Source organism: Rattus norvegicus, chromosome 2, assembly GCF_036323735.1.
Source record: "Rattus norvegicus strain BN/NHsdMcwi chromosome 2, GRCr8, whole genome shotgun sequence".
NCBI classification, from domain to species: Eukaryota; Metazoa; Chordata; class Mammalia; order Rodentia; family Muridae; genus Rattus; species Rattus norvegicus.
Window position 1 is genome coordinate 212,034,096 of NC_086020.1, and position 21,643 is coordinate 212,055,738.

Genomic DNA, 21,643 nt, shown 5'->3' on the forward strand with positions numbered 1-21,643 from the left:
AGGAGAAGGCAGTGGAGGGTTTTAAGCAACAGAATGAGGTGATGGGAGACAGAGAAAGAGGAGGCAGGGCACCCTGCTATGGGACAGCAAAGGCTTAGGTGACAAACTGACAGTGCTGATGACCTTAGAAAAGAGAACCCTCCAAGTCAGTCTCCTGCTACACATGACCACAATGATTAGGTTTATTATAGGGACTGAAGAACTTAGGTTAGTGTCTGATGCTGTAATTCAATAAACGATGGGGTTGTACTAACTTGCTTATTGATGTTGCCCAGCTCTGGTCTTCTTGAAGGAAGGACATATTAAATATAGTCACTGGTGTTGCTTTACTTATGCTGTTTAAAAATGAAACCAATGCTAGGTTTGATTTGCTCAGCCTCTGTGGGTTAACCTGAACCACAAAGTTTAAGAACCACAAAGCAGATATTCGGAATGCCGTGATGCTAGGGGGTTCAGTAGACCAAATACATCTTGCAACCTACTGTATGTCTCATGCCGAATTGCTTGTTGTAAACACCCGAGTATGTCTGTCTACACACTCACACGCACACACATGCTTACACAGAGTTAAAGTAATGATCTCCTTTCAGAAATCTACAATTCAATTCATCTCATTGTTTCCTCCCCAGTTCTTACAGGGTTCCACTGTGTAGCTGTAGCCCAGAACTCACTGTGTAGACCAAGCAGGTCTCGAATTCCAAAGTGCCGAGATTTAAGACACGAACCACCATGCTTGGCCCCTGGCCTTCTCTCTCATTTGTAACACACACTTATCCCTTAGTTGTTTACAGCTGTGATCTTGGTTCCTTTGCACTCGTCTTGTAAGAGTGGAGTCACCAAGGTAAAACTAAAATCAGATGTCTGGAAAATTGAATGTTTTAAGAATTTTACAAGAACCATGTGATTAATTCTTCAGACCCCCTTTACAGAATTCCTCCTGTCCCCTTTCCAAAGCTATCCAGCTAGTTAGCATTATTTCCTTCCAAGTTACATTAATAGTACCTAAACTCAACAATATATATATATATATATATATATATATATATATATATATATATATTAGCTGTCTTCAGACCACCAGAAGAGGGCATCAGATCTCATTACAGTGGTTGTGAGCCACCATGTGGTTGCTGAGATTTGAACTCAGGAACCTCTGGAAGAGTAGTCAGTGCTCTTAACCTCCAAGCCATCTCTCCAGCCCTTCAACAAATGGTCAAGATAGTAAATAGCTCAGGGTTCGTGGGCCAGTTGGTCAGTTACTCGGATGGACATCTAAGTCCTAAAAGACAATATAGTTGAATGTGTACAGTTGCCAATAAAACTTTATTTACTATTAACAGGTGGCAAGCCTTCTGTCCTGCCCTCTGTCCCTCACAACGCAGAGAATGCTGTTTCTAAATGCCACACCTCTCTGTTTAAATACTAAATGGCTTCCCATTGATTGCCCTTAAGATAAAGGTCAAATATCTTAATTGGATAAACAAATTACCTCCATTAGACCTCCTTTCTTACCCACTTCTGCCTTAACTCAGTTTTCATCAGTTCTAGTTACTTTAAAGTCCCCACGTTCCAAGTTTCCTCTTCCTTCTACTCAACTGTAGGTATCGCTTGAGAGCCTCAGCTTCCGCTCTTATGGCCCATATTTACTGCCACCTCCTTCTTCTTCCTTGCCCCCCAGCTCAGTCAATGCCGCCCATGGGTAGTATATGTCCCACGCTAAACATGACTTCCCCCCAGAAAGCCTTCAGTGACTTTTCTCAAGGCCTACGTCTGATGAGATTGCTGGCTCATAGGATGACTCTCTTATTATTATTATTATTATTATTATTATTATTATTATTATTATTATTATTATTAATGGGGGCTTAGGTAGCAGATAATAAACTGGGACTGCTCCGTCTTTCTTTTTTTCTTTTTTTATTTGTTTTATGTACACTGTTGTTGTCTTCAGACACACCAGAGGAGGGCATCAGATCCCATTACAGATGTTTGTGAGCCACCATGTGGTTGCTGGGATTTGAACTCAGGACCTCTGGAAGAGCAGTCAGTGCTCTACCACTGAGCCATCCCTCCAGCCCTGTCTCTTTCTTTTTAACCAAAGCCGATACTAGAGCAACTGCTGCTTGCTGCTTTGGTTTGCTGGGAGGTTTAGCGAGCACACATCCCAAGATATCCGGATACTAATGCTAACCAAATCGGTCACTTTCCTCTGAACGGCCTTGGCTTGCACTTCTGACCAACACTCCAGCTTTGACTATCATAAGTATGGTGGGCATATTCCCCGTTCCAGGCCTTCATTTACTCTTCATTCAACTCTTTCAATAACACTACCCCGACTTCTCTTTGTTCTTCTCACTTTGCACCGACAAAGCTAATCCTGGAAGCAGCAGCATGCGGAGGAGCTGAGACACAGAGGAAGAGGAGTCAGACTGTCTGCAGGGCTCGTGGCTTCCTCTCACTCCTTTGCAGTGTGCGGGACCATATCCATTCCCACTCCTCTGGGTACAGAATTCTTTCAACCTAAACTTCATGGGCAGTGTGCTTGCACATGGCATTGTTATCACACTTACTCAGCAGAGCATTGGCCAAGTACTGTCCAGGTGTCATAACACTCAAGTTTCACAGACCCACATTTTCTAAAATGGTTTTGTCTACTTTGCAGATGAAGAAATACAGGCACAAAGAAGCCTTTGGGGAAGAGATATTCCCCAATGGTACCCACTTGTTATTGTAACACTCCAGAAGCTGAGCCAAGAGGATCTCAAGTTCAAGGCCCTATCTCAAAATCAAAGAAAAACGTGTCTAAACATGATCCAAGCCACACACTTGGTAATAGTCCGTACACTTGGGTACAAAGAGAACATTTAACTACACAAGTCATCCTCAGGTGAAATCACATGCAGTAAAGCTGGACAGCTCAGGCTTTATTTAATGATCCTTGATAGGACATAAAGGAGTATATATTTATTGCTTATTGCTGCCTGATAAGCTATCATAAACTTAGTGGCTTCAAACAACTATCAGTTCTGTGAGTCTGGAATGGACTGGACTTGGGAATTTTTCCTGTTTTCAAATGGACTCAACCATGCGTTGACAGTTAGCTCCAAACTCCCTGGAGATTTGACCAAGATGGTCTTTTAGGTGATCAGGATCAGTTCTTACAGATGCTTTGGGCCCAGAGAGCCAATGCTTGCTTACTTTGCACTCATCACCTTGAAGTTCTTAATAGTTGTAGAACAAGGGATCCATGGGGTCAGGCAACTTCTGATGCTGGCCCATCTGGTAACCACTGCTGGGTTCAGTTGGGCATCTTTCTCCATGTCACCTCCCATCCTACAAGGCTCACCCAGATTTCTTTCCATGATGACAGAGCTTTTTCAAGAGAGTGGGAACAAAGCCCCTGAAGATCTAAGCCAGAATTTCTATACCATTGTTTTTGCTGCATTGCTCAGCCTTCCAGGACAACCTAGCGACAAGGAGGGGGAAATCTGAATCCCATTTCTTGCTAGGCAAGAAGAGCCATTTGCAAAGGGAAATTTGAAGATGGATGGACAGTTTGTGACCACTTATTGCAATCTACTACAGGAGAAGTACACATTTTTGGAGAAAGAAAATAGTCTCAGTTCGGGACGTGTTGTAGTTGAGGTCTCTCCTTTGGTAAATCTAGGCAAAGCATCCCAGTATCTTCAATATGAAGTAGAACATAGAAGGGAATCCTGCTGGGGTGTTTCCATTCAGTAACGCAGGGTTTTGAAATAAATGAATGCACGTTCCCACAAAGTAAAGACTAACAAAGAGATCCAGCCAACCTCTCAGGTCAACCAATATTTAAGTGAATTCTTCCCTCACGCATTTCCCCTTTATCTCCAAGGGAGACTGTCTGTGGTCCTGATCCACTCTCTGTGGCTGGCTCAAGTATTTCTGGGAGTGTGCAGCCTTTTCTGTGTGTACAGGAAGATTACTTTGTCTCAGTTAGGGTTACCGTTGGTATGACCGAAGCACAGAGACCAAAGCAACTTGGAAAAGATTTGTTTCAGTTTAATACTTCCAGATGATAGTCCATCACTGAGGGAAGTCGGGGCAGGAACTCAAACAGGGCAGGAACCAGGAGGCAGGAGCTGATGCAGAGGCCATCGCGGGTAAGGGAGGTCTACTTTACTGACTTGCTCCTCATGGCCTGCTTTTTTATAAGACCCAGGGCCACCAGCCCAGGGATGACATCACCCACAAAGAGCTGGGACTTCCCCCGATCAGTCGCTAACTTTAAAAATGCCCTCTAGCCATGTTATATGCTCGCTAGTGTTCTGTCAACTTTACACAAACTGAAGTCATCTGAGAGGAGGGAACGTCAATTAAGAAAGTGAGATTGAGTTGTAGGGAAGCCTGTAGAGCATTTCCTTAATTAGTGATTGGTGAGGGGAGGTCCCAGTTCAGTGTGGGCGGTGCCATTCCTGGGCTGGTGGTCCTGGGTTCTATAGAAAGTAGGCTGAGCAAGCCAGGGGAAGCAAGCCAGTAAGCGGCACCCTCCATGGCCTCTGCATCAGCTCCTGCCTCCAGGTTCCTGTCGTGCCTAAGTTCCTGTCCTGGCTTTGATCGGTGATAAGGAAGCATGAGCTTTATAGGCCGTTTCCTCTCCACGTGGCTTTGGTCGGGGGCTCTCATCACAGCAGTAGAAACCCTAACTGGGACACAGCCAGATCTCATGGAGGCTTGAGCTTCCCTCCTTTCAGATAACTCTAGCTTTTGTCAAGTTGACATAAAACGAGCCAGCACACTTATGAAATTAGTCAGCATGCGTATGAAATGAGAACTTTGTAACTGGGGGAAAAAATTACTCAGTCCTCTCTCCCAACCCAATATGCAAGTGTAGAATAGGAATAGAATCAACCAAAATAAAAACTTGGCTTTAAAAAAATTGAGAAATAAATCTTAAGACTTTAAAATATAGCTTTAAGTATTTTATTTTGTTTTGTGTTTTTTTTTTCCATCCCAGAGGCTATCCCTTGGGCATGCTAAGAGAACTGAGAGGCTACCCCGGTTTCGGCGTCTCTCCAGCCTTCCTTCCCTATTACCCTTCTCTCATCACTGGGAGAGATCTTGAACAAAGTTCACTTGTCTACTTAACCAGATCTTTCCCCAAAAGGAACATCACTGCTTCCCATCTACTTGCCCAAACTCCCTCAACCAGAAAGTATTAAGTTCATCTCACAGGAAGAAAAGCCAGAACCCAGATGAATGACAGTGTCCCAAGCCATGGCCACTTGTAATAAATTACTAACCCTCTGCTGCCCGTTTCCCATGAACAGAGTATTTAAAGTGCCACCTTTCTCTTGGTTGCATAAAACTCTGGGACCTCCAGAGAAGACACTCCCACTCAAATTCCCACAGGTCAACTAACTACCACTGCTGCCCAGGACAAATGGCTCCTTTCCTGGAGAATCAGAGGGTCCCTGCAGAGTGTGGAAATCAACAAAGACCAGAAACACCTTAATCTCAGGTCTAGGGACACGTCCTCCCCAGGTGGGGATGGTGCAACAAGTGAACGACTTTGAACGGATAAAAAGTTGCAGGCGAACCACAGGGTCAGGCAGGCTCAACCGGATCCCTGGCTACCTGCTATTCAAAAACCCTGACGGAAGACACACTGAGTCCAATTCTGGTTAAAGTTCATGCTGTTTTCTTTCTTCAATGTGGCAAAAGGGCAAAAACTAGGGTGAGCAAGGAAGGTGGGTGAATCAATCTGGGAGGAATAGAGGGAAGGAGATGCGATCAAAACGCCATGTGTGAAATTCTCAAGAACGAACAAAAAAACGTTCCTTTTCTTGTTGTTTTAAAGTGGTAAAACAACAACAACCAGTAGGATTAGGACTCTTGTTCTTTGGCACAAAGCCCCGATGCCTTTTAAGAAAAAAACAAAAAACAAAAAAGACAAAAAACAAAAACAAAAACAAAAACAAAACCTCACCTCCAGCCAGGCAAAACTCCTTAAGAGAAGGCGGCCAAGCATCTTAAAGAAGCAGGCGGGAAAGGTGGTGAGTTCTCCGTTTGAGAAAAAGCCTAAGAACGCCTACGCTGGATGGGACATTCAGGCCAAAAGAGACTGCCATGCTTTGTCAAATGGCCCGGCTACAGCATCGAAGGGCCATCATCTGTAAGAGGCTCCTGCCGGTTCACCTGGGCCCTGGGCCAGCAAACAGCTACCCGGCAGCTTAACCTTGCCCACAGTGACAGGCCAGAGATGAACTTAGCACAAGAAGAAAGCCACTGGCAACCTAAGAGACTCTGTCCTCCGAGCAAGGTCAATACAGTCACTACCTTGGTAGAGAACAAGAAGGGGCAGCTGGTAGTGGTGGCCCACATAGTAGATCTAATTGAACCGGTGTTCTTCCTGCCTACCCTGTGTTGCAAGATGCCGGTCCCCTACTACATCATCAAGGGGTAGGCCAAGCTGGATTGGATCCACAGGAAGACATGCACCACTGTTGATTCACACAGGTTAACTTGGGAGAAAAAGTCTCTCTGGCTAAGCTGGTGGAAGATATCAGGACCTACTACAATGACAAATATGGCGAGATCTGCTGCCACCAGGAAGGCAGCATCTTAGGTCCAAAATCTGTGGCTCAAGTTGCCACACAGGAAAAAAAGCAAGAGCCAAAGAGCTCTAAACTGGGTAAAAAAATAAAATAGGAAAATATTCTTACAGAGAAATGAGTAGATTTCATTTTTGCAGAGAGCAAATCCTTCTTATTGTAATGTGTACCTATGTTATAGTAAACAAGACTGACCACCGTTAGGAGCTTCACCTTTAATCTTATTCACAGGACTTGACCCCATTGCCCAACGGGACTCCCAATCATCAATATTTACCCAGACAACGTTAGAATGTTTATTTAGGCCACGTCTGAGTCTTTATGAGATGAAATACGCAAAACATGAACCTTTTGGTAGAAAACAGTTGAATCCTTTTAAAGAACAGAGATTTGCCCACCAGACTGAAAAGTTTAGGAAGAAACGCAAGCCAGGAGAGGACGCTTATGGGGAAGTATAGGGAATGTTTCTGAGCACTTCGCCTGGAAGGTCTTTCTCTTGAGTGGCTTCATTAGCTCCTTCAGAAAGCTTACGATGGCTCCAGCCACATATGTAGCAGAGGATGGCCATATCAAGCATCAATAGGAGGAGAAGACCTTGTTCGAGTGAAAGCTCGATGCCCCAGTGTAGGGCGGGAGGAGAGAGGCAGGGGGTGAGCGGTGGGGGGAAGCATCCTCATGGAGGCAGGAGGAGGGAGAGGGAATAGGGGGTTGCTGGAGGGGAAACCAGGAAAGGGGATAACATTTGAAATGTAAATAAAGAAAACATCCAATAAAAGAAAAAAATTTACAAAAAGAAAAGGAAAGGAAGGAAGGAAGCATACAGAAAGGCCAAGAAGAGTGATGACTGTCTATACTCTCAGTTCTTAGCAGCTAAGGCTGATGGATGGTGACCTCACTGCCTCACTGGACTGGGATATCCAGTGGGACCTTGGATCTGTCTGTCAACCAGTTACCTTTGGTTCAGGCTGACTTACAGCTCAACATCTGATGCACAGCTTTGCTCTGTGCTCGCTCCCATCCCAGGACAGTCTGACCGTATAGTCTTGGGAGTAGGAAAGCACCATCAGAGGGAGAAACGCTGTGAGTGAAGCTGGTGGGGCCACTGTTGAGTGGTTGGGTGTGCAGGTGACAGGAGCCAAGCTGAGCCAGACTGACTGAGGGAGGGCATTATTGACTTTACCTTTATTTTTGAGTGGGGCAGATGTGAGGGTGGTTGACTGGCCAAGAGTAAGGACAGAGCTGGTAGTCACTGGGTCAAGATTAAGGAGAGGAGAGGGTAAAACTGATGGAGGAAAGGAAATTTTTAGTTAAAACTGGGCTTTCATTAAGAGACATATCAAGAATTGCAAACTGCTAAACTGTGTTCCTAGGTTCATTTCCTAGGTTCAACCTGCTCAAAGTAAACATAGTCCACAGAGTCCACCTGAGTACTGGCATGGGGGTGAGGGTGGCAATCTCCGTGTCAGAAAGTAGTTGTCATCTAAGTTTTATAGTTTTTAACTGTTGGTAAGTTAACAAGCCCGTCAAAAAAATTTCACTTAGTAAATGAGAACGGATTCAAAATGGACAGGGCACCCAACGTCGATATGTGTGGACAGCATGTTAAATATGTCACGGTCACGTGGAAAAGCGGGCACATTAGCTCTAGAGGGCAAGGGACTGAAAGGACAAAGACCTGTCTGAGTTCAGATCCTGGCACCCACATAACAAGGCGGGCATTGTGCCTCTGCCTGTAACCCAGCACTGTGGGAGGCAGAGGCAGCGCGGGTCACTGGGACTTGCTGACTCTCAGCTAACAAAACTGTGAGCTCCATTCAGGTTCAGGGAGAGGCTTGCCTAGAGGCGGAAGGCTGAGCGTATTGAAGAGGATGCCCAACGCCACCTTCTGGCCTCCACAAGTGTGGAACATGGGAGTGCAGCACACACATGCACACACACGATCATAAAGCAGTAAACTCTATTTAGTCGTGTCTTTATGTCGTTTTAAGTATACACATTATCTACACAATAGTTCCAAGAGAAAATGACACTGACCTTTAAGCAGAACGTCTGAAAATTCCCTTTTCTGGTCCCTTTTTCTTTTCTGGAAAATATTTGCTGTATTAAGTTCCTTCCCCCACTTAACCACTATATGCTGAAGCCACTAGATAGCCACAAAACAAACCCAGAAAATCAAATCAAGGCACTAACAGTACTCATTTAGCACGGCAAAGTGTCCGTCTCCTCACTTACAGAACGGAATGATGACATAACTTACATTAATGAGACAGCTGCAGGAGGTAGTCAGGGGAGGGATGGTGTGCTTAGCATCTCGGATTACACATACACACAGATTTCACTGGAAGACTACTGTAGTTTTTCTTTGCATCAGAAAGTCTTGCATTGGGGTTGGGGATTTAGCTCAGTGGTAGAGCGCTTGCCTAGCAAGCACAAGGCCCTGGGTTCGGTCCCCAGCTCCGAAAAAAAGAAAAAAGAAAAAAAAAAGTCTTGCATTAAATGTTAAGAATTAGTGCAATAGGAATGAAGATGAAATGTGTGTTCCTACTAATGACAAAAGGCTCTGAGGAGCAGAAAGGTATTTAAAAAAAAAAAAGGTGGGGGAGTGTCGGGGGCAGCATGCATAAGAGGAAGGGCTCTGGGAGATGCCAGGAGAGTCTCTGTGAATGGAGGATTGGGAAGGTAAGAGAATTACCTCAATGAATTTCAAAGATAAGGAGTGTTTAGTGAAGAAAACCTTTTTTTTAAACTTTATTTATTGATCAAAACCTGTAAATCTGATAATGTTGAAAGTTAAAGTCATTCTTGTGATTATCATTTTTCCCATGATAGCTTAGAAATGTGTTTTGTGATTGCTGTTCTTCTAGTGTGTTGTTGGTGGAGGTGGTAGTGTTCTTAAAACACGGTCTTAAGTAGTCCGGGATAGCCTCGAACCCATGATCTTCCTCCTTCCAACTCGCACATGTTGAGATTACAGGTGTGTGCTACCACACCTCTGCTGTACATTTTTGTTGTTGTGAGATAGTGAGATAGATAGTGCAGGGTGCTCTCTAACTCACGACGGTCCTACCACCTTGGCCAGGATGTATATATACTATGATGCCTAGCTTGGAAAACTTATTCTTTGCTGGAGTGTTAAAAGATGTTTAAAAGAACAAAAACAAACAAACAAACAACCCCTTTTCTGGGCTTAGAATGTAGCTCAGTTCGTAGAAGTTTACCTAGAATTCACAAGGCCCCGAGTCGGATCCTCACCACTCAGCTATAAACCCAGCACTTGGTGGGTGAAGATAAGAAATTCAAGGCCATCCTCAGTCACATAGTAAGCCTGAGGCCAATCTGAGCTATATGAGACCATCTCAAAAAAAAAAGTTTATTCTTTTTAAATTTTGTAATTGAAAAGTCACATACTGTAAGTAATAACATATTTCTGTCTTGCTTTTTCTGATTTATTTATGTAATAGCTTACATAAACTATAACAGTTTTAGTGATGCCGTAGGTGATAAAAATAAACAAAAAAAAAAAAAAAACACTGCAGAATATAGAATTAAACCGAGGAAGATTGAATCCTGCCTCTATGGACTCTTGGTTCTGTAACCCAGAGAAAATGGCGTGACCTTTCTGTAACTCAGTGTTCTCATTTGTAAAAGGAGGATCCTAATGGTATCTATCTCATAATATTTTTATGAGAAGTGGGTAATGCATGGTCTAACTGCTTGGCATATACAAGAAGCACACACACAACAAATGGTAATTATTATAAGCCTTGCACAGCTGCTCTTGTGTTCAAGGGTTCACACTCAAGGCGTCCTAGGCAAGTTATGACTCAAACAGATGTTAGCATATATATAAGCAGGGAAAAGTCTTGTCTGTGGGAGTACCTGGGTTGTGCGGGGGCAGTTTCTATCTAACTTCCTGAAGGCCTTTGATGGTAAGAATTACAACCACTCGTCCTAATGGTCACATAGCCTGTGTTGTGTCTCTTAACCCAGATAAGAGGTTTCTGCGTTTATCCTACCTTGTCACAGGGTGGGCAAAAAGTTGAACGAGGTGGTCTTTCTTCTTGGGTCTTACAGGGACGCTTCAATCTTCTGGTCCATACTTTTCAGTCTTTACCAGGACTGATGCTGCTCTAGCTTCCCAGGACTCCACAAGGCCCCACCCCCTGGCAGCCCATGGGATGGGGCTTATATCTAGGAGACCTTGGCAAGCTGTTAGTGATCTATATACTGGGGCTTATTGTTAAGTCACTGCTTAGGCGTCAACTGTCACTGCATTAGAGCAGGGCCCCTGGTGCCTGGCCGCATGAGCACCAGATAATAGGTGCTAGTAGATTTGGACTAAAGTGCACCTGCTCACATCCCCAGTGGTGTCAACCCCTAGAAGGTATGGATGATTTGGTCTGTACCGTTGATTTTTATCCCCATAATTCCTTAACCCCCCACAGTCTGACTGAACCCTCGTTTCTCACCCTCTAAAATCTTTCCCCATCCCCTTGCTTTCATTGATGCCTAACTTGTGAGTTTCTCGTCTTAGAACATCTTTTCCCCCTTTTAGCCAAGGTCTTACTCTCCATATTTTCTTGGTATGATTCTCAAATAGAATCCATGATTCTGGGGAAGACCTATCTCTTGCTCCTGATTGCAGCTTCCAAACCTTTTCTCCTCCTTTCAGAAACGCTGGATCCTTTGAAGTTTTTATCATATTGTTGTACTGAGTATTGATGATAACCTCCTATTAAATTCACTAAGCATTAGGCTTAAAGAAAAGGACTGCCAGTCGTGATGGTGCACCCCAGTAGGATTTGCTGAAGGAGGCAGGGGCACGAGGATCACAAGTTCGAGGCCAGCCTAGGGCTACACATTTTGGGCTGGAGAGATGGCTCAGTGGTTAAGAGCACTGATTGCTCTTCCTGAGGTCTTGAGTTCAAATTCTGACAACCACATGGTGGCTCACGACCATCTGTAATGAGATCTGATGCCCTCTTCTGGTGTGTCTGAAGACAGCTACAGTGTACTTATATGTAATATAAATACATCTTTAAAGACAAAAAAGAAAGAAAAGGACCAATGCCAGGCAGTGTTGGCATGCACCTTTAATTCCAGCACATGGGAGGCAGAGGCAAGTGGATCTCTGATTTCAAGGGCAGCCTAGTCTACAGAGTGAGTTCCAGGAGAACCATAGCTACATAGAAAAACCCGTCTCTTAAAAACATCAAGAACAACAAAAACAAACAAAAGGGCCATTAGCAAAGGCATAGATGGGGTAGGAAAACACAAGAAATAGTATGTGCAGTAACAACCAAGGGAGAGTGACCATGGTCCTGGGCAGAGCAGAGTAACAGAGGGGAAAGCTAGGGGCTACACATAGGAACAACTAGGAACACATAGGAACATAGGAACGGAAGAGTGCATAGATCTTAGCTACAGGGAACATAGTCTTTCCTCTGGCTGCTCCAGTCTAGCATATAGATCCCCACTGGCCACATCCAAACAGTCCCAGAGCAAGGAAACCTGTTGAGTTTAGCTCCCAGGTTTTACATAACAAGACCAAGAGGTCTGATGGGGCAAGTGGAAGAAACCCAGCTTCCATCCTCTTGGTTGCTGCTGCCTTCATTGCTCTTTTAGGATCTGAGCTCTTAGCCACTTATTTTCATCCCTATCACTCAGTGTGGTTGGGGGCTGCTTATCCGTCTTTCCATCCATTCCCATAGTCATGCCCTAAAAACTCTCACTTGAGCCATTCCACTCAAAACTACAACCTGGATAGGTCACCGCAAGGGTTAGAGTATGTGTATTAGTCAGGGTTCTTTAGAGTTACAGACCTTTTGGAATGTCTCTAAATTAAGAGAATTTATTAGCATGACTTACAATCTGCAGTCCAACCAACCAATGGGCGGCTGGGAATGGGAAGTCCAGGAACTTAGTAGCTGCTCAGTCCCACGAGGCTGGGCGTTTCAGCTGGAATTCTGTATAAGCTGGATCCTGAAGAAGTCGGTTCCCAAAGATGCCACGGCAGGTAAACGCTGACAAAGAAGGAAACCTGCCTTCTTCCATTGCCCTTATGTAGGCCTCCAGCAGAAGGCGTGGCCCAGATTAAAGGTGTATACCACCACACCTGGACCTAAATTGTTCTTTCCTTGGAATTTGCTCTGTCTCAGGCTGGCCTTGAACTCAAGAGATCTGCTTGCCTCTGTCTCCTGGGATTAAAGGTGCATACCACCTTGCCTGGGCCTAAGCTTTTTGTGGCCAATATACCTCAAAATCCACATCAAAAGTGTGTGTCATCCTAAGTCAAGATCCGGATCAAAAGCCTGTATCTCCCAGCCTCAAGATCTGGGTCACAGGTGTGCCCTCCATTTCTGGATTGCAGTTCATTCCAGTTAGAGTCCAGTTGACAACTGGGAATAGCCATCACAGGGTTCAATCTTAATCTTTTTTAAAGAGCAATTTGAGACAGATCTTATACATGCTAAGTTGGTGTGGCCCTTACTATGTAGCGATTACAGTAATGTGCCAACCCCAGTTCTATGTGGTGCTGGGGAATAACCCAAGGGCTTCATGCATGATATATGTAAGCCCTGCACCAACCCAGCTGCAGCCCTGCCAGCTCTCCAGCTTTCTAACTCGCCGCTCTTCCCAAGCCTTTATTCTTCTTCCACTCTCCACCTCCGTCCTTCTGTCTCCACCTTCTACTCTGTCCACAGAAAATGCCTCAAACCTCACAGCCCGGTGAGAACCTTCTCTCTGTGTTGTTTACTGTCGAAACTAACCCTGCCGAAAGGTTAGCTTCAATCTGCCTTTCCCAGTGGGAGAAAAAATATATATAAAAATATATCGATTGCTTTCTCCTACGTTTGTTAGCACAGGCTTTAGAGGGCGTTTTGTTTGTTGTTTTCGAGACAAGGTCTCTAACCCCTGAGCCTCCTGCCTCCTCCTCCCGCAAACACAGGCATGCGTATCTACCAGCCCTGGCTTCAAGAGCATTTTTAATTACCCTGCTCCTGGGGAGGGTGCAGGTTACCTAATATGATTACCCCGACCTTCTTTCTTCAGCTTTCCCGCTTGGTAAACCAGATTGCCATGCCTTTAGTCTCTCATCCACAGACTTCCATGTACCTGCAACCCCATCCCAGCCCCCTGACTAGTTCATGGGTAAGGCCCACCCCTCCTCTAAAGACCCATCTTCTCCACTTAGGTTCTAAACTCAGATCTGTTTCCTCTTCTGAAGCAACATGTTCCTGTTCCCACACTCTTGTGGCGAGATTCCTCTACTGCAGCTCTCTAATAGCAAACGTGTCAAATTCTCATCTTAAAACAAATTTCCAAGGGCTAGGGAGTGTAGTTCTGGGGTAAAAGGCTTACCTAACATTTGCAAGGCCCTGCCTTTGATCCTCAAAAAGGAAAAACACATTTCCTCAAGTCTAGATTTTCTGTCTTTTACCCAATATGACCATTTCCCATTTAGGAAGACTGGAAATGCCTACTAAGAAATCTGATTTTCTTCAGTTTTTTTTTTTTTCACTCTGTCTCGTGCTCATTCTCGACTGTTTTCCAGCATTTGCAGTGCTTTGGAATGCTGCCATTGTTTAGAGTTCCAGCGACTGACCTGTTCCAAGTACCTGACCTACTTACCTGTGATGGACGTGTACCGGGCTGACTGCAGTCGGATCCTTAAATCGTTTTCTTCTCCTGGTTTCTGTGGATGGGTTACGTCTGTTACTTTTCTGTTGCCTTTAGGAGACACCATGACCAAGTCAACTTACAGAAAGAAGTGTTTATTTGGGCTGACAGAGGGTAAGAGCTCCTGGTGGCGGAAGGGCGCAGCAGCGTTCAGCAGGCATAGCTAGCTGCAGGAGCAGGAAGTCAGCTCTTCACATCTAGAACAACAAGCACGGAGCCGAGATAGCAACTGTTAATAAACAGGAGAGCCTTTTTACTCTCAAGGCCCATCCCCAGTGGTAAGACTTCCTCCAGCAAAGCCACCTCACCTAAGCCTCAGAGTGTCACCAACTGGAAACCAAAGTGCTCCAGTGCCCGAGACTATGGGGGAACGTTTCTCATTCAAACCACCACACCAGTCTTTCCTGACTTTCCTTCTATCCCCAAGACTTTTCCGTCTCCTTTTCTTTGATGACTCAGCCTCCTCGACGCCTCTAAGTGGTAGCAACCCCAGACTCTTCGTTATCCAGGACTGCGCTGGTGAAGACGGGTTGTCAGCTTGACAGCACCTAGAATCCCCTAGGAGGCGAGCTTCTGGGCGTGTCTGTGGCTGGGTTAGATTCGGTGGAAAGACTCACTGGAACTGTGGGTGCCATTCACTGGTTCACGGACTTAGTCCCAGATTGGATAAACAGAGGAGAGAAGTTAAGAACCAGCAACCATCTGTCTCTGGTTCCGACTGCAGGTGCCACGTGACCACCTGCCTCACACCCACCCCTATTGCCATGCTTTTCCTACAGTCCCCTCACACTTCGAGCCAGAGTAAACTCTTCCTTCCTCAAATTGTATTTATCGGGTATTATGCCACAGCAGTGAGGGGATTAACTAACGCGACTAGTCATCTATTTAAATCTTTAAAATTATATTTATGTCTGAGTGCTCTGTCTGCATATACACGTGCATGCCAGAAGAGGGCATCAGATCACATCATGTGAGTCACCATGTGGTTGCTGGGAATCGAACTCAGGACTTTTGGAAGAGGAACCGGTGCTCTTAACCGCTGAGGCATCTCTCCAGCCCATTTCTATTTAATTTTAAAATAACGTAATGAGACAACATTAAAATTCGGGTCAATTGCACTAGCCGTATTTCGAGTGCTCCCTGGGCACATGTAAGTGGTGTAGCACACAAATACCGGTAACTGCATCATCGAAGGCAGCGGTGCTGGACAGGACTGACCTGAGTGCTCCAGCGACCTTGCACAGCTCCATCGTCTATAGCGCATCTGTATGTTAATGAGCTCTAAATGTACACTGCCAATCTGACCCGAGCCTCAGATTTATACGGAACACCGCCTCTGTCACATAAGCATCTGGGTGCCTTAAGAGGCTATTTGAATGAAAATACAGAATAGGGCACCGTTTTCAGCCTCCTCCGCCTTCCTCCACCCACAAAAGCACTTTCTCCTCTGTTAGATGACACTATCTCATCAGGGTTTTAGAAATACGCTTCTTTAAGTTTTTTCATTTATGTGTATATGTTAGTGTGCGCACTGACTGCAGGCTCCTGTGCAGGCCGAAAGGCATCAGATCCCCTGGAGCTGTGGCTACACAGGCAGTTGTGAGCGGCCTGATGTGGGTGCTGGGGAAAGAACCCTGGTCCTCTGCAAGAAAAAGTGCTCTTAACCATTGAGCATCTCTGAAGGGTCCTTCTCACCAAGTTTGAAACGAAAAAAATCTGGTGTTACCCTGATTCTTCTTCTTTTTTTTTTTTTCTTTCTTCATCTTCAGTGCTCTAGTCCATTTGCTTTATTAACCTCATACATAAAATATATTTCAAATCTATCCTTAGCTACATCCTCTGTCATATTGTCTAATCCATAATTCTTGCCTGGGACACTGTCCTGCTTATATGACATACCCTGCACCTACAATAGTTTGCAGCCATGCTTAAGTGCAAAATTAAATATGCTGACTCAATTGACATATTCAATCCTGTGTAGAATACTGGGGAAAAAATCCAACTTTGTAAAAAACCTCAAAAATATGTTGGATACTAGATATTTGCCATAGAAACTTTAGGAAATAATTTTTTCCTGTATTTTTTTTTTTATTTTTTGAGGAATGGTCCCATGTATCCCACGAGGACCTTACACATGCTCTGGGGCTGAGAACGACTTTGAATTCACTAACCTCCTTTCTCTACCTAACTCCTAAGTGCTGGCAATAAGTGTTTCGACTACTAAGACCATCTCAAGAAACTCCAGTGAACAGATTCAAGAATGACCACTTCCCAGACACGTTTATTGATCGGTGTGAATCACGCATCGTTTATTTTGTTGACCATTACAATTTTTTTGGCCTGCTTTCCTGGAGCACCGTGAACCTGCTATCGATGTGTCAGTTTGCCTCACCTCAGGAAAACTTTCATTGCTACTTTTTTGGCTACGCCTTAACTGCCCCACTTAGCCTTCTGTAGCTTAGTGACCTCTTGAATATATTCTACACATTCTATCTCGGTCCACTTCTCCCAGTTGTGGCCAAATGTATTTTTCCTATAGTTATAGGAATTACGATGAGGGGACAAGAGGGTAAGGTAATAAGAAGTGTAATGGTATCCTTTCTATAGTAAGTCAGTCATCCCTAATAATGGGGCTTGGGGCCTGGAGCCGTGCAATTAGATGCCGGGCATCTGCATGCCTCTCAGTTTACAAACACACATCTTTACAGCAATGCAAACACCACAACTGCTTATGAAAGCAACCTCCTCTCCTTGCTTCCTCTCCATACCCACCCACTGTACAATGGTCAAAGACCTTACTGGAATTTTTATGTCAGTCTCTAGTCCTATCTCCACCGGCTTTGCGATCTGCTTCGTTTTATGTGTGGGTGACATAAATATGGCTCAAAATAGTGAAAGAAGGTCTCCCAAGAGGGATTCTGGAAAGGTATATTGTCCTTACTACAGACCCGATGGCCAACACGACAACTTCGAAGGCATACATCACCATCCTTGGCCACTAATAACTTCTTTTAAATGTGAAGCAAATCGTAATGTTGAAGCCACTTTGGAGAACAGCAGAGAAGGTTCTGAAAGAGGAGGACCTGACACTTTGAAACATCCTTGAGCCACTCTTTCCTCCTGTGTATGTTCATGTGTGTATGTATTTGGGAGTGTTCATGTGTGCGTGTGAGGAGGTCAGAGGTCAACATTGTCTTTCTCGATTGCTCCTCTTCCTTATTTTCATTTTTTAACGATTTGTTTTTATGTGTTTATGTGTTTTGCCTGAATTATTTCTGGGCACCATGTATGTGCCTGCAGAAGTTGGAAAGATCCCGTAAAACCATGTGGGTGCTAGGACTGGAACCCGGGACCTCTGGAAAAGCAGTCAGTGCTCTTACTTAACCATTGAGCTATCTCTCCCCAGCACTTGAGTCACATGGTATGCGTCTAAAACTATGGCTTTCTCATTGCATTCAACTACAGATTTTCATTGCATAAATAACCCCAGGCAAATTAACTTTTGTGTAACCTATTCCCTATTTGTAATGCAAAGAATAACATTTACTTAGGACCTGAATATTAAGAATGAGGTTAAGAGGGATTGGTGAAAGAGCCCACAGGCAACGTGTCAACAAGATACAGATACAATCAGGAACTCTCCCAAGCTTGCCTGCTGACTCGGGAACCAACACACCTGGTTTTACAAGGTGATCTTAGGGCACCTTCCTGGAACTTCTCAGTATACTTCCAAAAGCATTCCAGGCTTCAGGCAAATGTGATTGCCAATCCAAGTTGAATTTAACAGAGGACTGTCTGATGTAGCATTCTTAGGCAGCATGGGTTAGGATTTCTGGTTTTTAATTCTAGACCTGAAGTTATTGTACTTAAGTCAAGTTGTAGCACCTTTCTGGACCCGTCTGCATGCCGGACCTACCCAAACCTGTAACCCCATAAGGGTCTGAAGGAAGATTTATTGTCAAGAAGTTTTATTTTGCTGTAACTTAGGCTAAGAAAACACAAATGTATGCACAACTGGGATGAGAGGGGACAGTGGAACCCTATCATTTCAATGGAACACGGGAGGAATAAGCCGGGAATGCTTTGTGGTAAACTTTGTGACTAACTGCAGGGCTATGACCTTCCTCTCTTGTTACCTGAAGCCGAGGAGATTCTACTCCTCTCAGGAATATGACAGAGCTTGAAGTATTCTGGTTATAGTTTGAGATCTGTGAAAATGTCTAGAAAAATAAAAACGTGACTGTTGCGAAAGGGCGGATTATGCCTCTGACTGGCAAAAACTTTCAGTTGTTTGTCTTGGAACCCAAGTAAGGAAAAAAGGAAGTAGCGATGTATGCCAGAAGCCTCAGGCAAAAGCTGGCAGGGCTGGAGCAGCTACTAACCCGGGGCTTCGTGGTCCTTCTGCCGTACAGGTAGCCTGACCTCGCCACTGGCAAAAATCAAACTTATCCAGCACTTAACTTCCCAACTACACAACGGCAGCACGAACTCGGAGAAGACAACCGTTACCGTTCCACACAGCACGTCCGGGTTAAGTACCCTTAGCTCCACCCATCACAAACAAGGCCGGCTCACTGAGACGCAAGACATGCGTCGTTCTGCGTTTTCCAATCAGAGCCACGCTTCTGAACTTTGACCGCCCAACTCGGCAAGCTCCGCCCAGCGCAGGCCAGCCCCGCCCGCAGAGAGGTGCTTTGCTCCACGATTGCTCTTTAGCGTCGTGCTAGCAAACTTTGCTGGCGCCAGGCATATACGCATGCGCCGTCCTTTGAATGGTGTGCGTTCTGACTCTAGCTGCCTCGGCAGGAGGGCTAGCGGTCTTGCTAATAGTGCGACTATGGGCCGTGCTTCGGTCCCATCCTGTCACTCCCCGACAGTCTCTCGGACTCTTGATAGTAGCTGGATCCGGTAAGTATCCGGGCGGAAGTCGATGGGCTTGTGTTAGTCACTACAAAACCCAGAGTGCACCGCGACTCTCCTCGGCCTTCTTGGCGCCTTTAGGAGCGGAGCATGCTGAGATTTGTAGTTTCTCTGCGTTCCCGGAACCAGACACCCCAGCCAGGAAAAAAAATGCCGGTTAGCTGACGCCACCCAGCCACCTTGTCATTAAGACAGATTATTTACACTTGTCTGTAATTAAGCCTCTCTGTAGTGTACGGCTTTCTAACAAATAATTAGCGATGGAGTACGCTGAAGCCTTTTGATGCGGATATATTGCTGCCCTCTTCACGACTGTGCTTATTCATCTAAGTCTTTTGTATTTAGTTTAAGAAACGTGAACATTACACGGTAAACAAGCAGAGTTGTCACACTTATAAATGCACGTTTTTATCCTCAAGGATAAAAACGCGGACACCCCATATCACAATACCCTCAGAGTGACAGGATATGAGTAATGATAAACTGTCCAGTCAGCTCTGAAAATTTTAAAACTTAAAATTTTAGATGAACAGTTTTGACGGGTGTATAGTTAAATACGACTCAACTTTAAACAACCAAGGTGATACCGGATCCTATATCAATGCTACCTGGAATATAGCCTTTTGCTCCAGGAACAGTAAAACAAAATCAAGCCTAACAAATGGATGCAGTCGAGACACACGGTGAATTCGAGGTGTTTAAGGCTGCCTCTGCAGCACGCCATTCAGTTTTACAGTAAACTTTAAGAAGTAAACACTAATAAAAATACAAAAACTAGTAATGTAGTTGTGTATTATCGTTATAAGTGTTATTACATTTTCATATGACAGGCAGCACAGTAAGTTTGTTTGCATCATACTACAAACATAGATTACCTTGGGCTACTGTGTTATGATGGTTGTCCTGTCACTAGACAATAAGGTTTTTTCAGTTCCCTTTTAATGTCATGTGACCAGTAGTATATTGTCATTGACTAATGCATCATTATGTGATGAGTGACTGCACACATACAACTAATGTTTATGATATAAGTCAGTGTACCAAACTTAATGTGCAATTATAATTCCTTACTTATTTCCTTAACATATTTCGAGTCGTGGGAATGGTAAGACACTACACTGAGCTCCGGGGGGTGGGGGGGACTGAAAACAGAAAAACAAAACAAAACAAGCATCACTCGACACAGCGTGATGCCTATGTGCCAAGCACTAGGAACAGGACAGGGGTGCAGCAGAGAAGGAAATGGGGGCACAGACAGAAGAAGAGACAAAAGGAGTAGCTGCCACACAGAGAAGGCCCGAAATCCCATATTGACTGTATACAACATCAAGCTATTTCAAGTGAGATGCAAAGCTACTCGGGACTTTGGAACACAAATAAAATATTTATCACATATTTTTAGTAGAAACACACTAGACGGGGTTGGGGATTTAGCTCAGTGGTAGAGTGCTTGCCTAGCAAGCGCAAGGCCCTGGGTTCGGTTCCCAACTCTGAAGAAAAAAAAAAAAAAAAAAAAAAAAAGAACACAAGAAAGAAACACACTAGGGGTTGAGGATTTAGCTCAGTGGTAGAGCGCTTGCCTAGCAAGCGCAAGGCCCTGGGTTCGGTCCCCAGCTCCGAAAAAAGAAAAAAAAAAAAAAAAAAGAAACACACTAGATGTAGTATGGAAAATAACCTCAAGAAGTATAGGAAGAGAAAGTAGGGATATGATCTATATAAAGCTATACTTACAATTTATGTCAGAGTGGCTTGGAGCAAGATGAGGTGGTAAGAAGTGGTTGGAGGGGTGGAGAGATGGCTCAGCAGTTAAGAGTCCTTGTTTTTATACAGGACCAGGGTTTGAGTCCCAGCACCCATACAGTGGCTCAGAGCCATCTAGAACTCCAGTTCCAGGAATCCTGTAGAGACTGAGTGGGGCTCTGAGTGAATGTGTATTGTCAGTATGGTCATGCCCCATGGGAGTGGCAAAGCCTTCTGTAGGTAAAGTGCAGGGAGATGACAAAGACAGTCTCTGGTCCTAATAGGATTGTATACAAAATATAGCTTTCTCCCCTCCCAGAGATGTCTACAGCCTGAAGACTGTTCCCCTACAGAGCGAAGCTTGCCTCCTTGTCCAACTGCACACATCTGCACACAACCACCCGTTTCCTTGTATACCTGTTTGTTATCACCCTGCCTTCCTGTATATAATAGACCCCCACCCCAAGCTTCTGGGGTCCTGCTTCATCAGAGAGCCCAGACCGGCCAGTCCTTCCTGTTCTGTCTGTGTGTCACACGTCTGTCCTTTCTTCATCCTCTCACCACCCAGCTAAGTCAGATTCAGGAGCTGTGTAGAGCATGGCAGAATCCTACACCCTCTTCTGACTTCCATGGTCACGAGGCACAGAGATGGCACACAGATATACATGCTTCATACATACGATTTATTTATTATGTATACAGTGGCCTGCCTG

The 21,643-nt window shown here is 44.7% G+C and overlaps 2 protein-coding genes across 14 annotated transcripts in view; one reads left to right on the plus strand and one right to left on the minus strand.

Moving 5' to 3' along the window:
- The window catches only part of Tlcd4 (TLC domain containing 4), a 75,272-nt gene extending 64,484 nt beyond the window's left edge, over positions 1-10,788 (minus strand). For 2 of the 4 annotated variants that reach the window (XM_006233251.5, XM_039102801.2), the window contains exons 1-2: positions 10,607-10,788; positions 8,625-8,673 (exon numbers count right to left, since the gene is read on the minus strand). The gene's annotated coding sequence lies outside the window, so the exon portion shown is untranslated. The remainder of the gene's footprint in view (positions 1-8,624; positions 8,674-10,606) is intronic. The other 2 variants (XM_006233252.5, XM_039102803.2) reach the window with 1 other exon arrangement.
- An 8,124-nt stretch (positions 10,789-18,912) lies between these two features.
- Alg14 (ALG14, UDP-N-acetylglucosaminyltransferase subunit) overlaps positions 18,913-21,643 on the plus strand; it is a 77,129-nt gene continuing 74,398 nt past the window's right edge. For 3 of the 10 annotated variants that reach the window (XR_005500319.2, XR_010063627.1, XM_039102715.2), the window contains exon 1: positions 18,917-19,178. Coding sequence is in view for 8 of the 10 variants with exons in the window: in XM_039102715.2 (XP_038958643.1) it covers positions 19,043-19,178 (136 nt within the window). In the remaining 2 variants the exon portion in view is untranslated. Of the gene's footprint in view, positions 19,179-21,643 lie in introns of all 10 variants that reach the window. The other 7 variants (XM_006233243.5, XM_017590978.3, XM_008761465.3 and 4 more) reach the window with 4 other exon arrangements.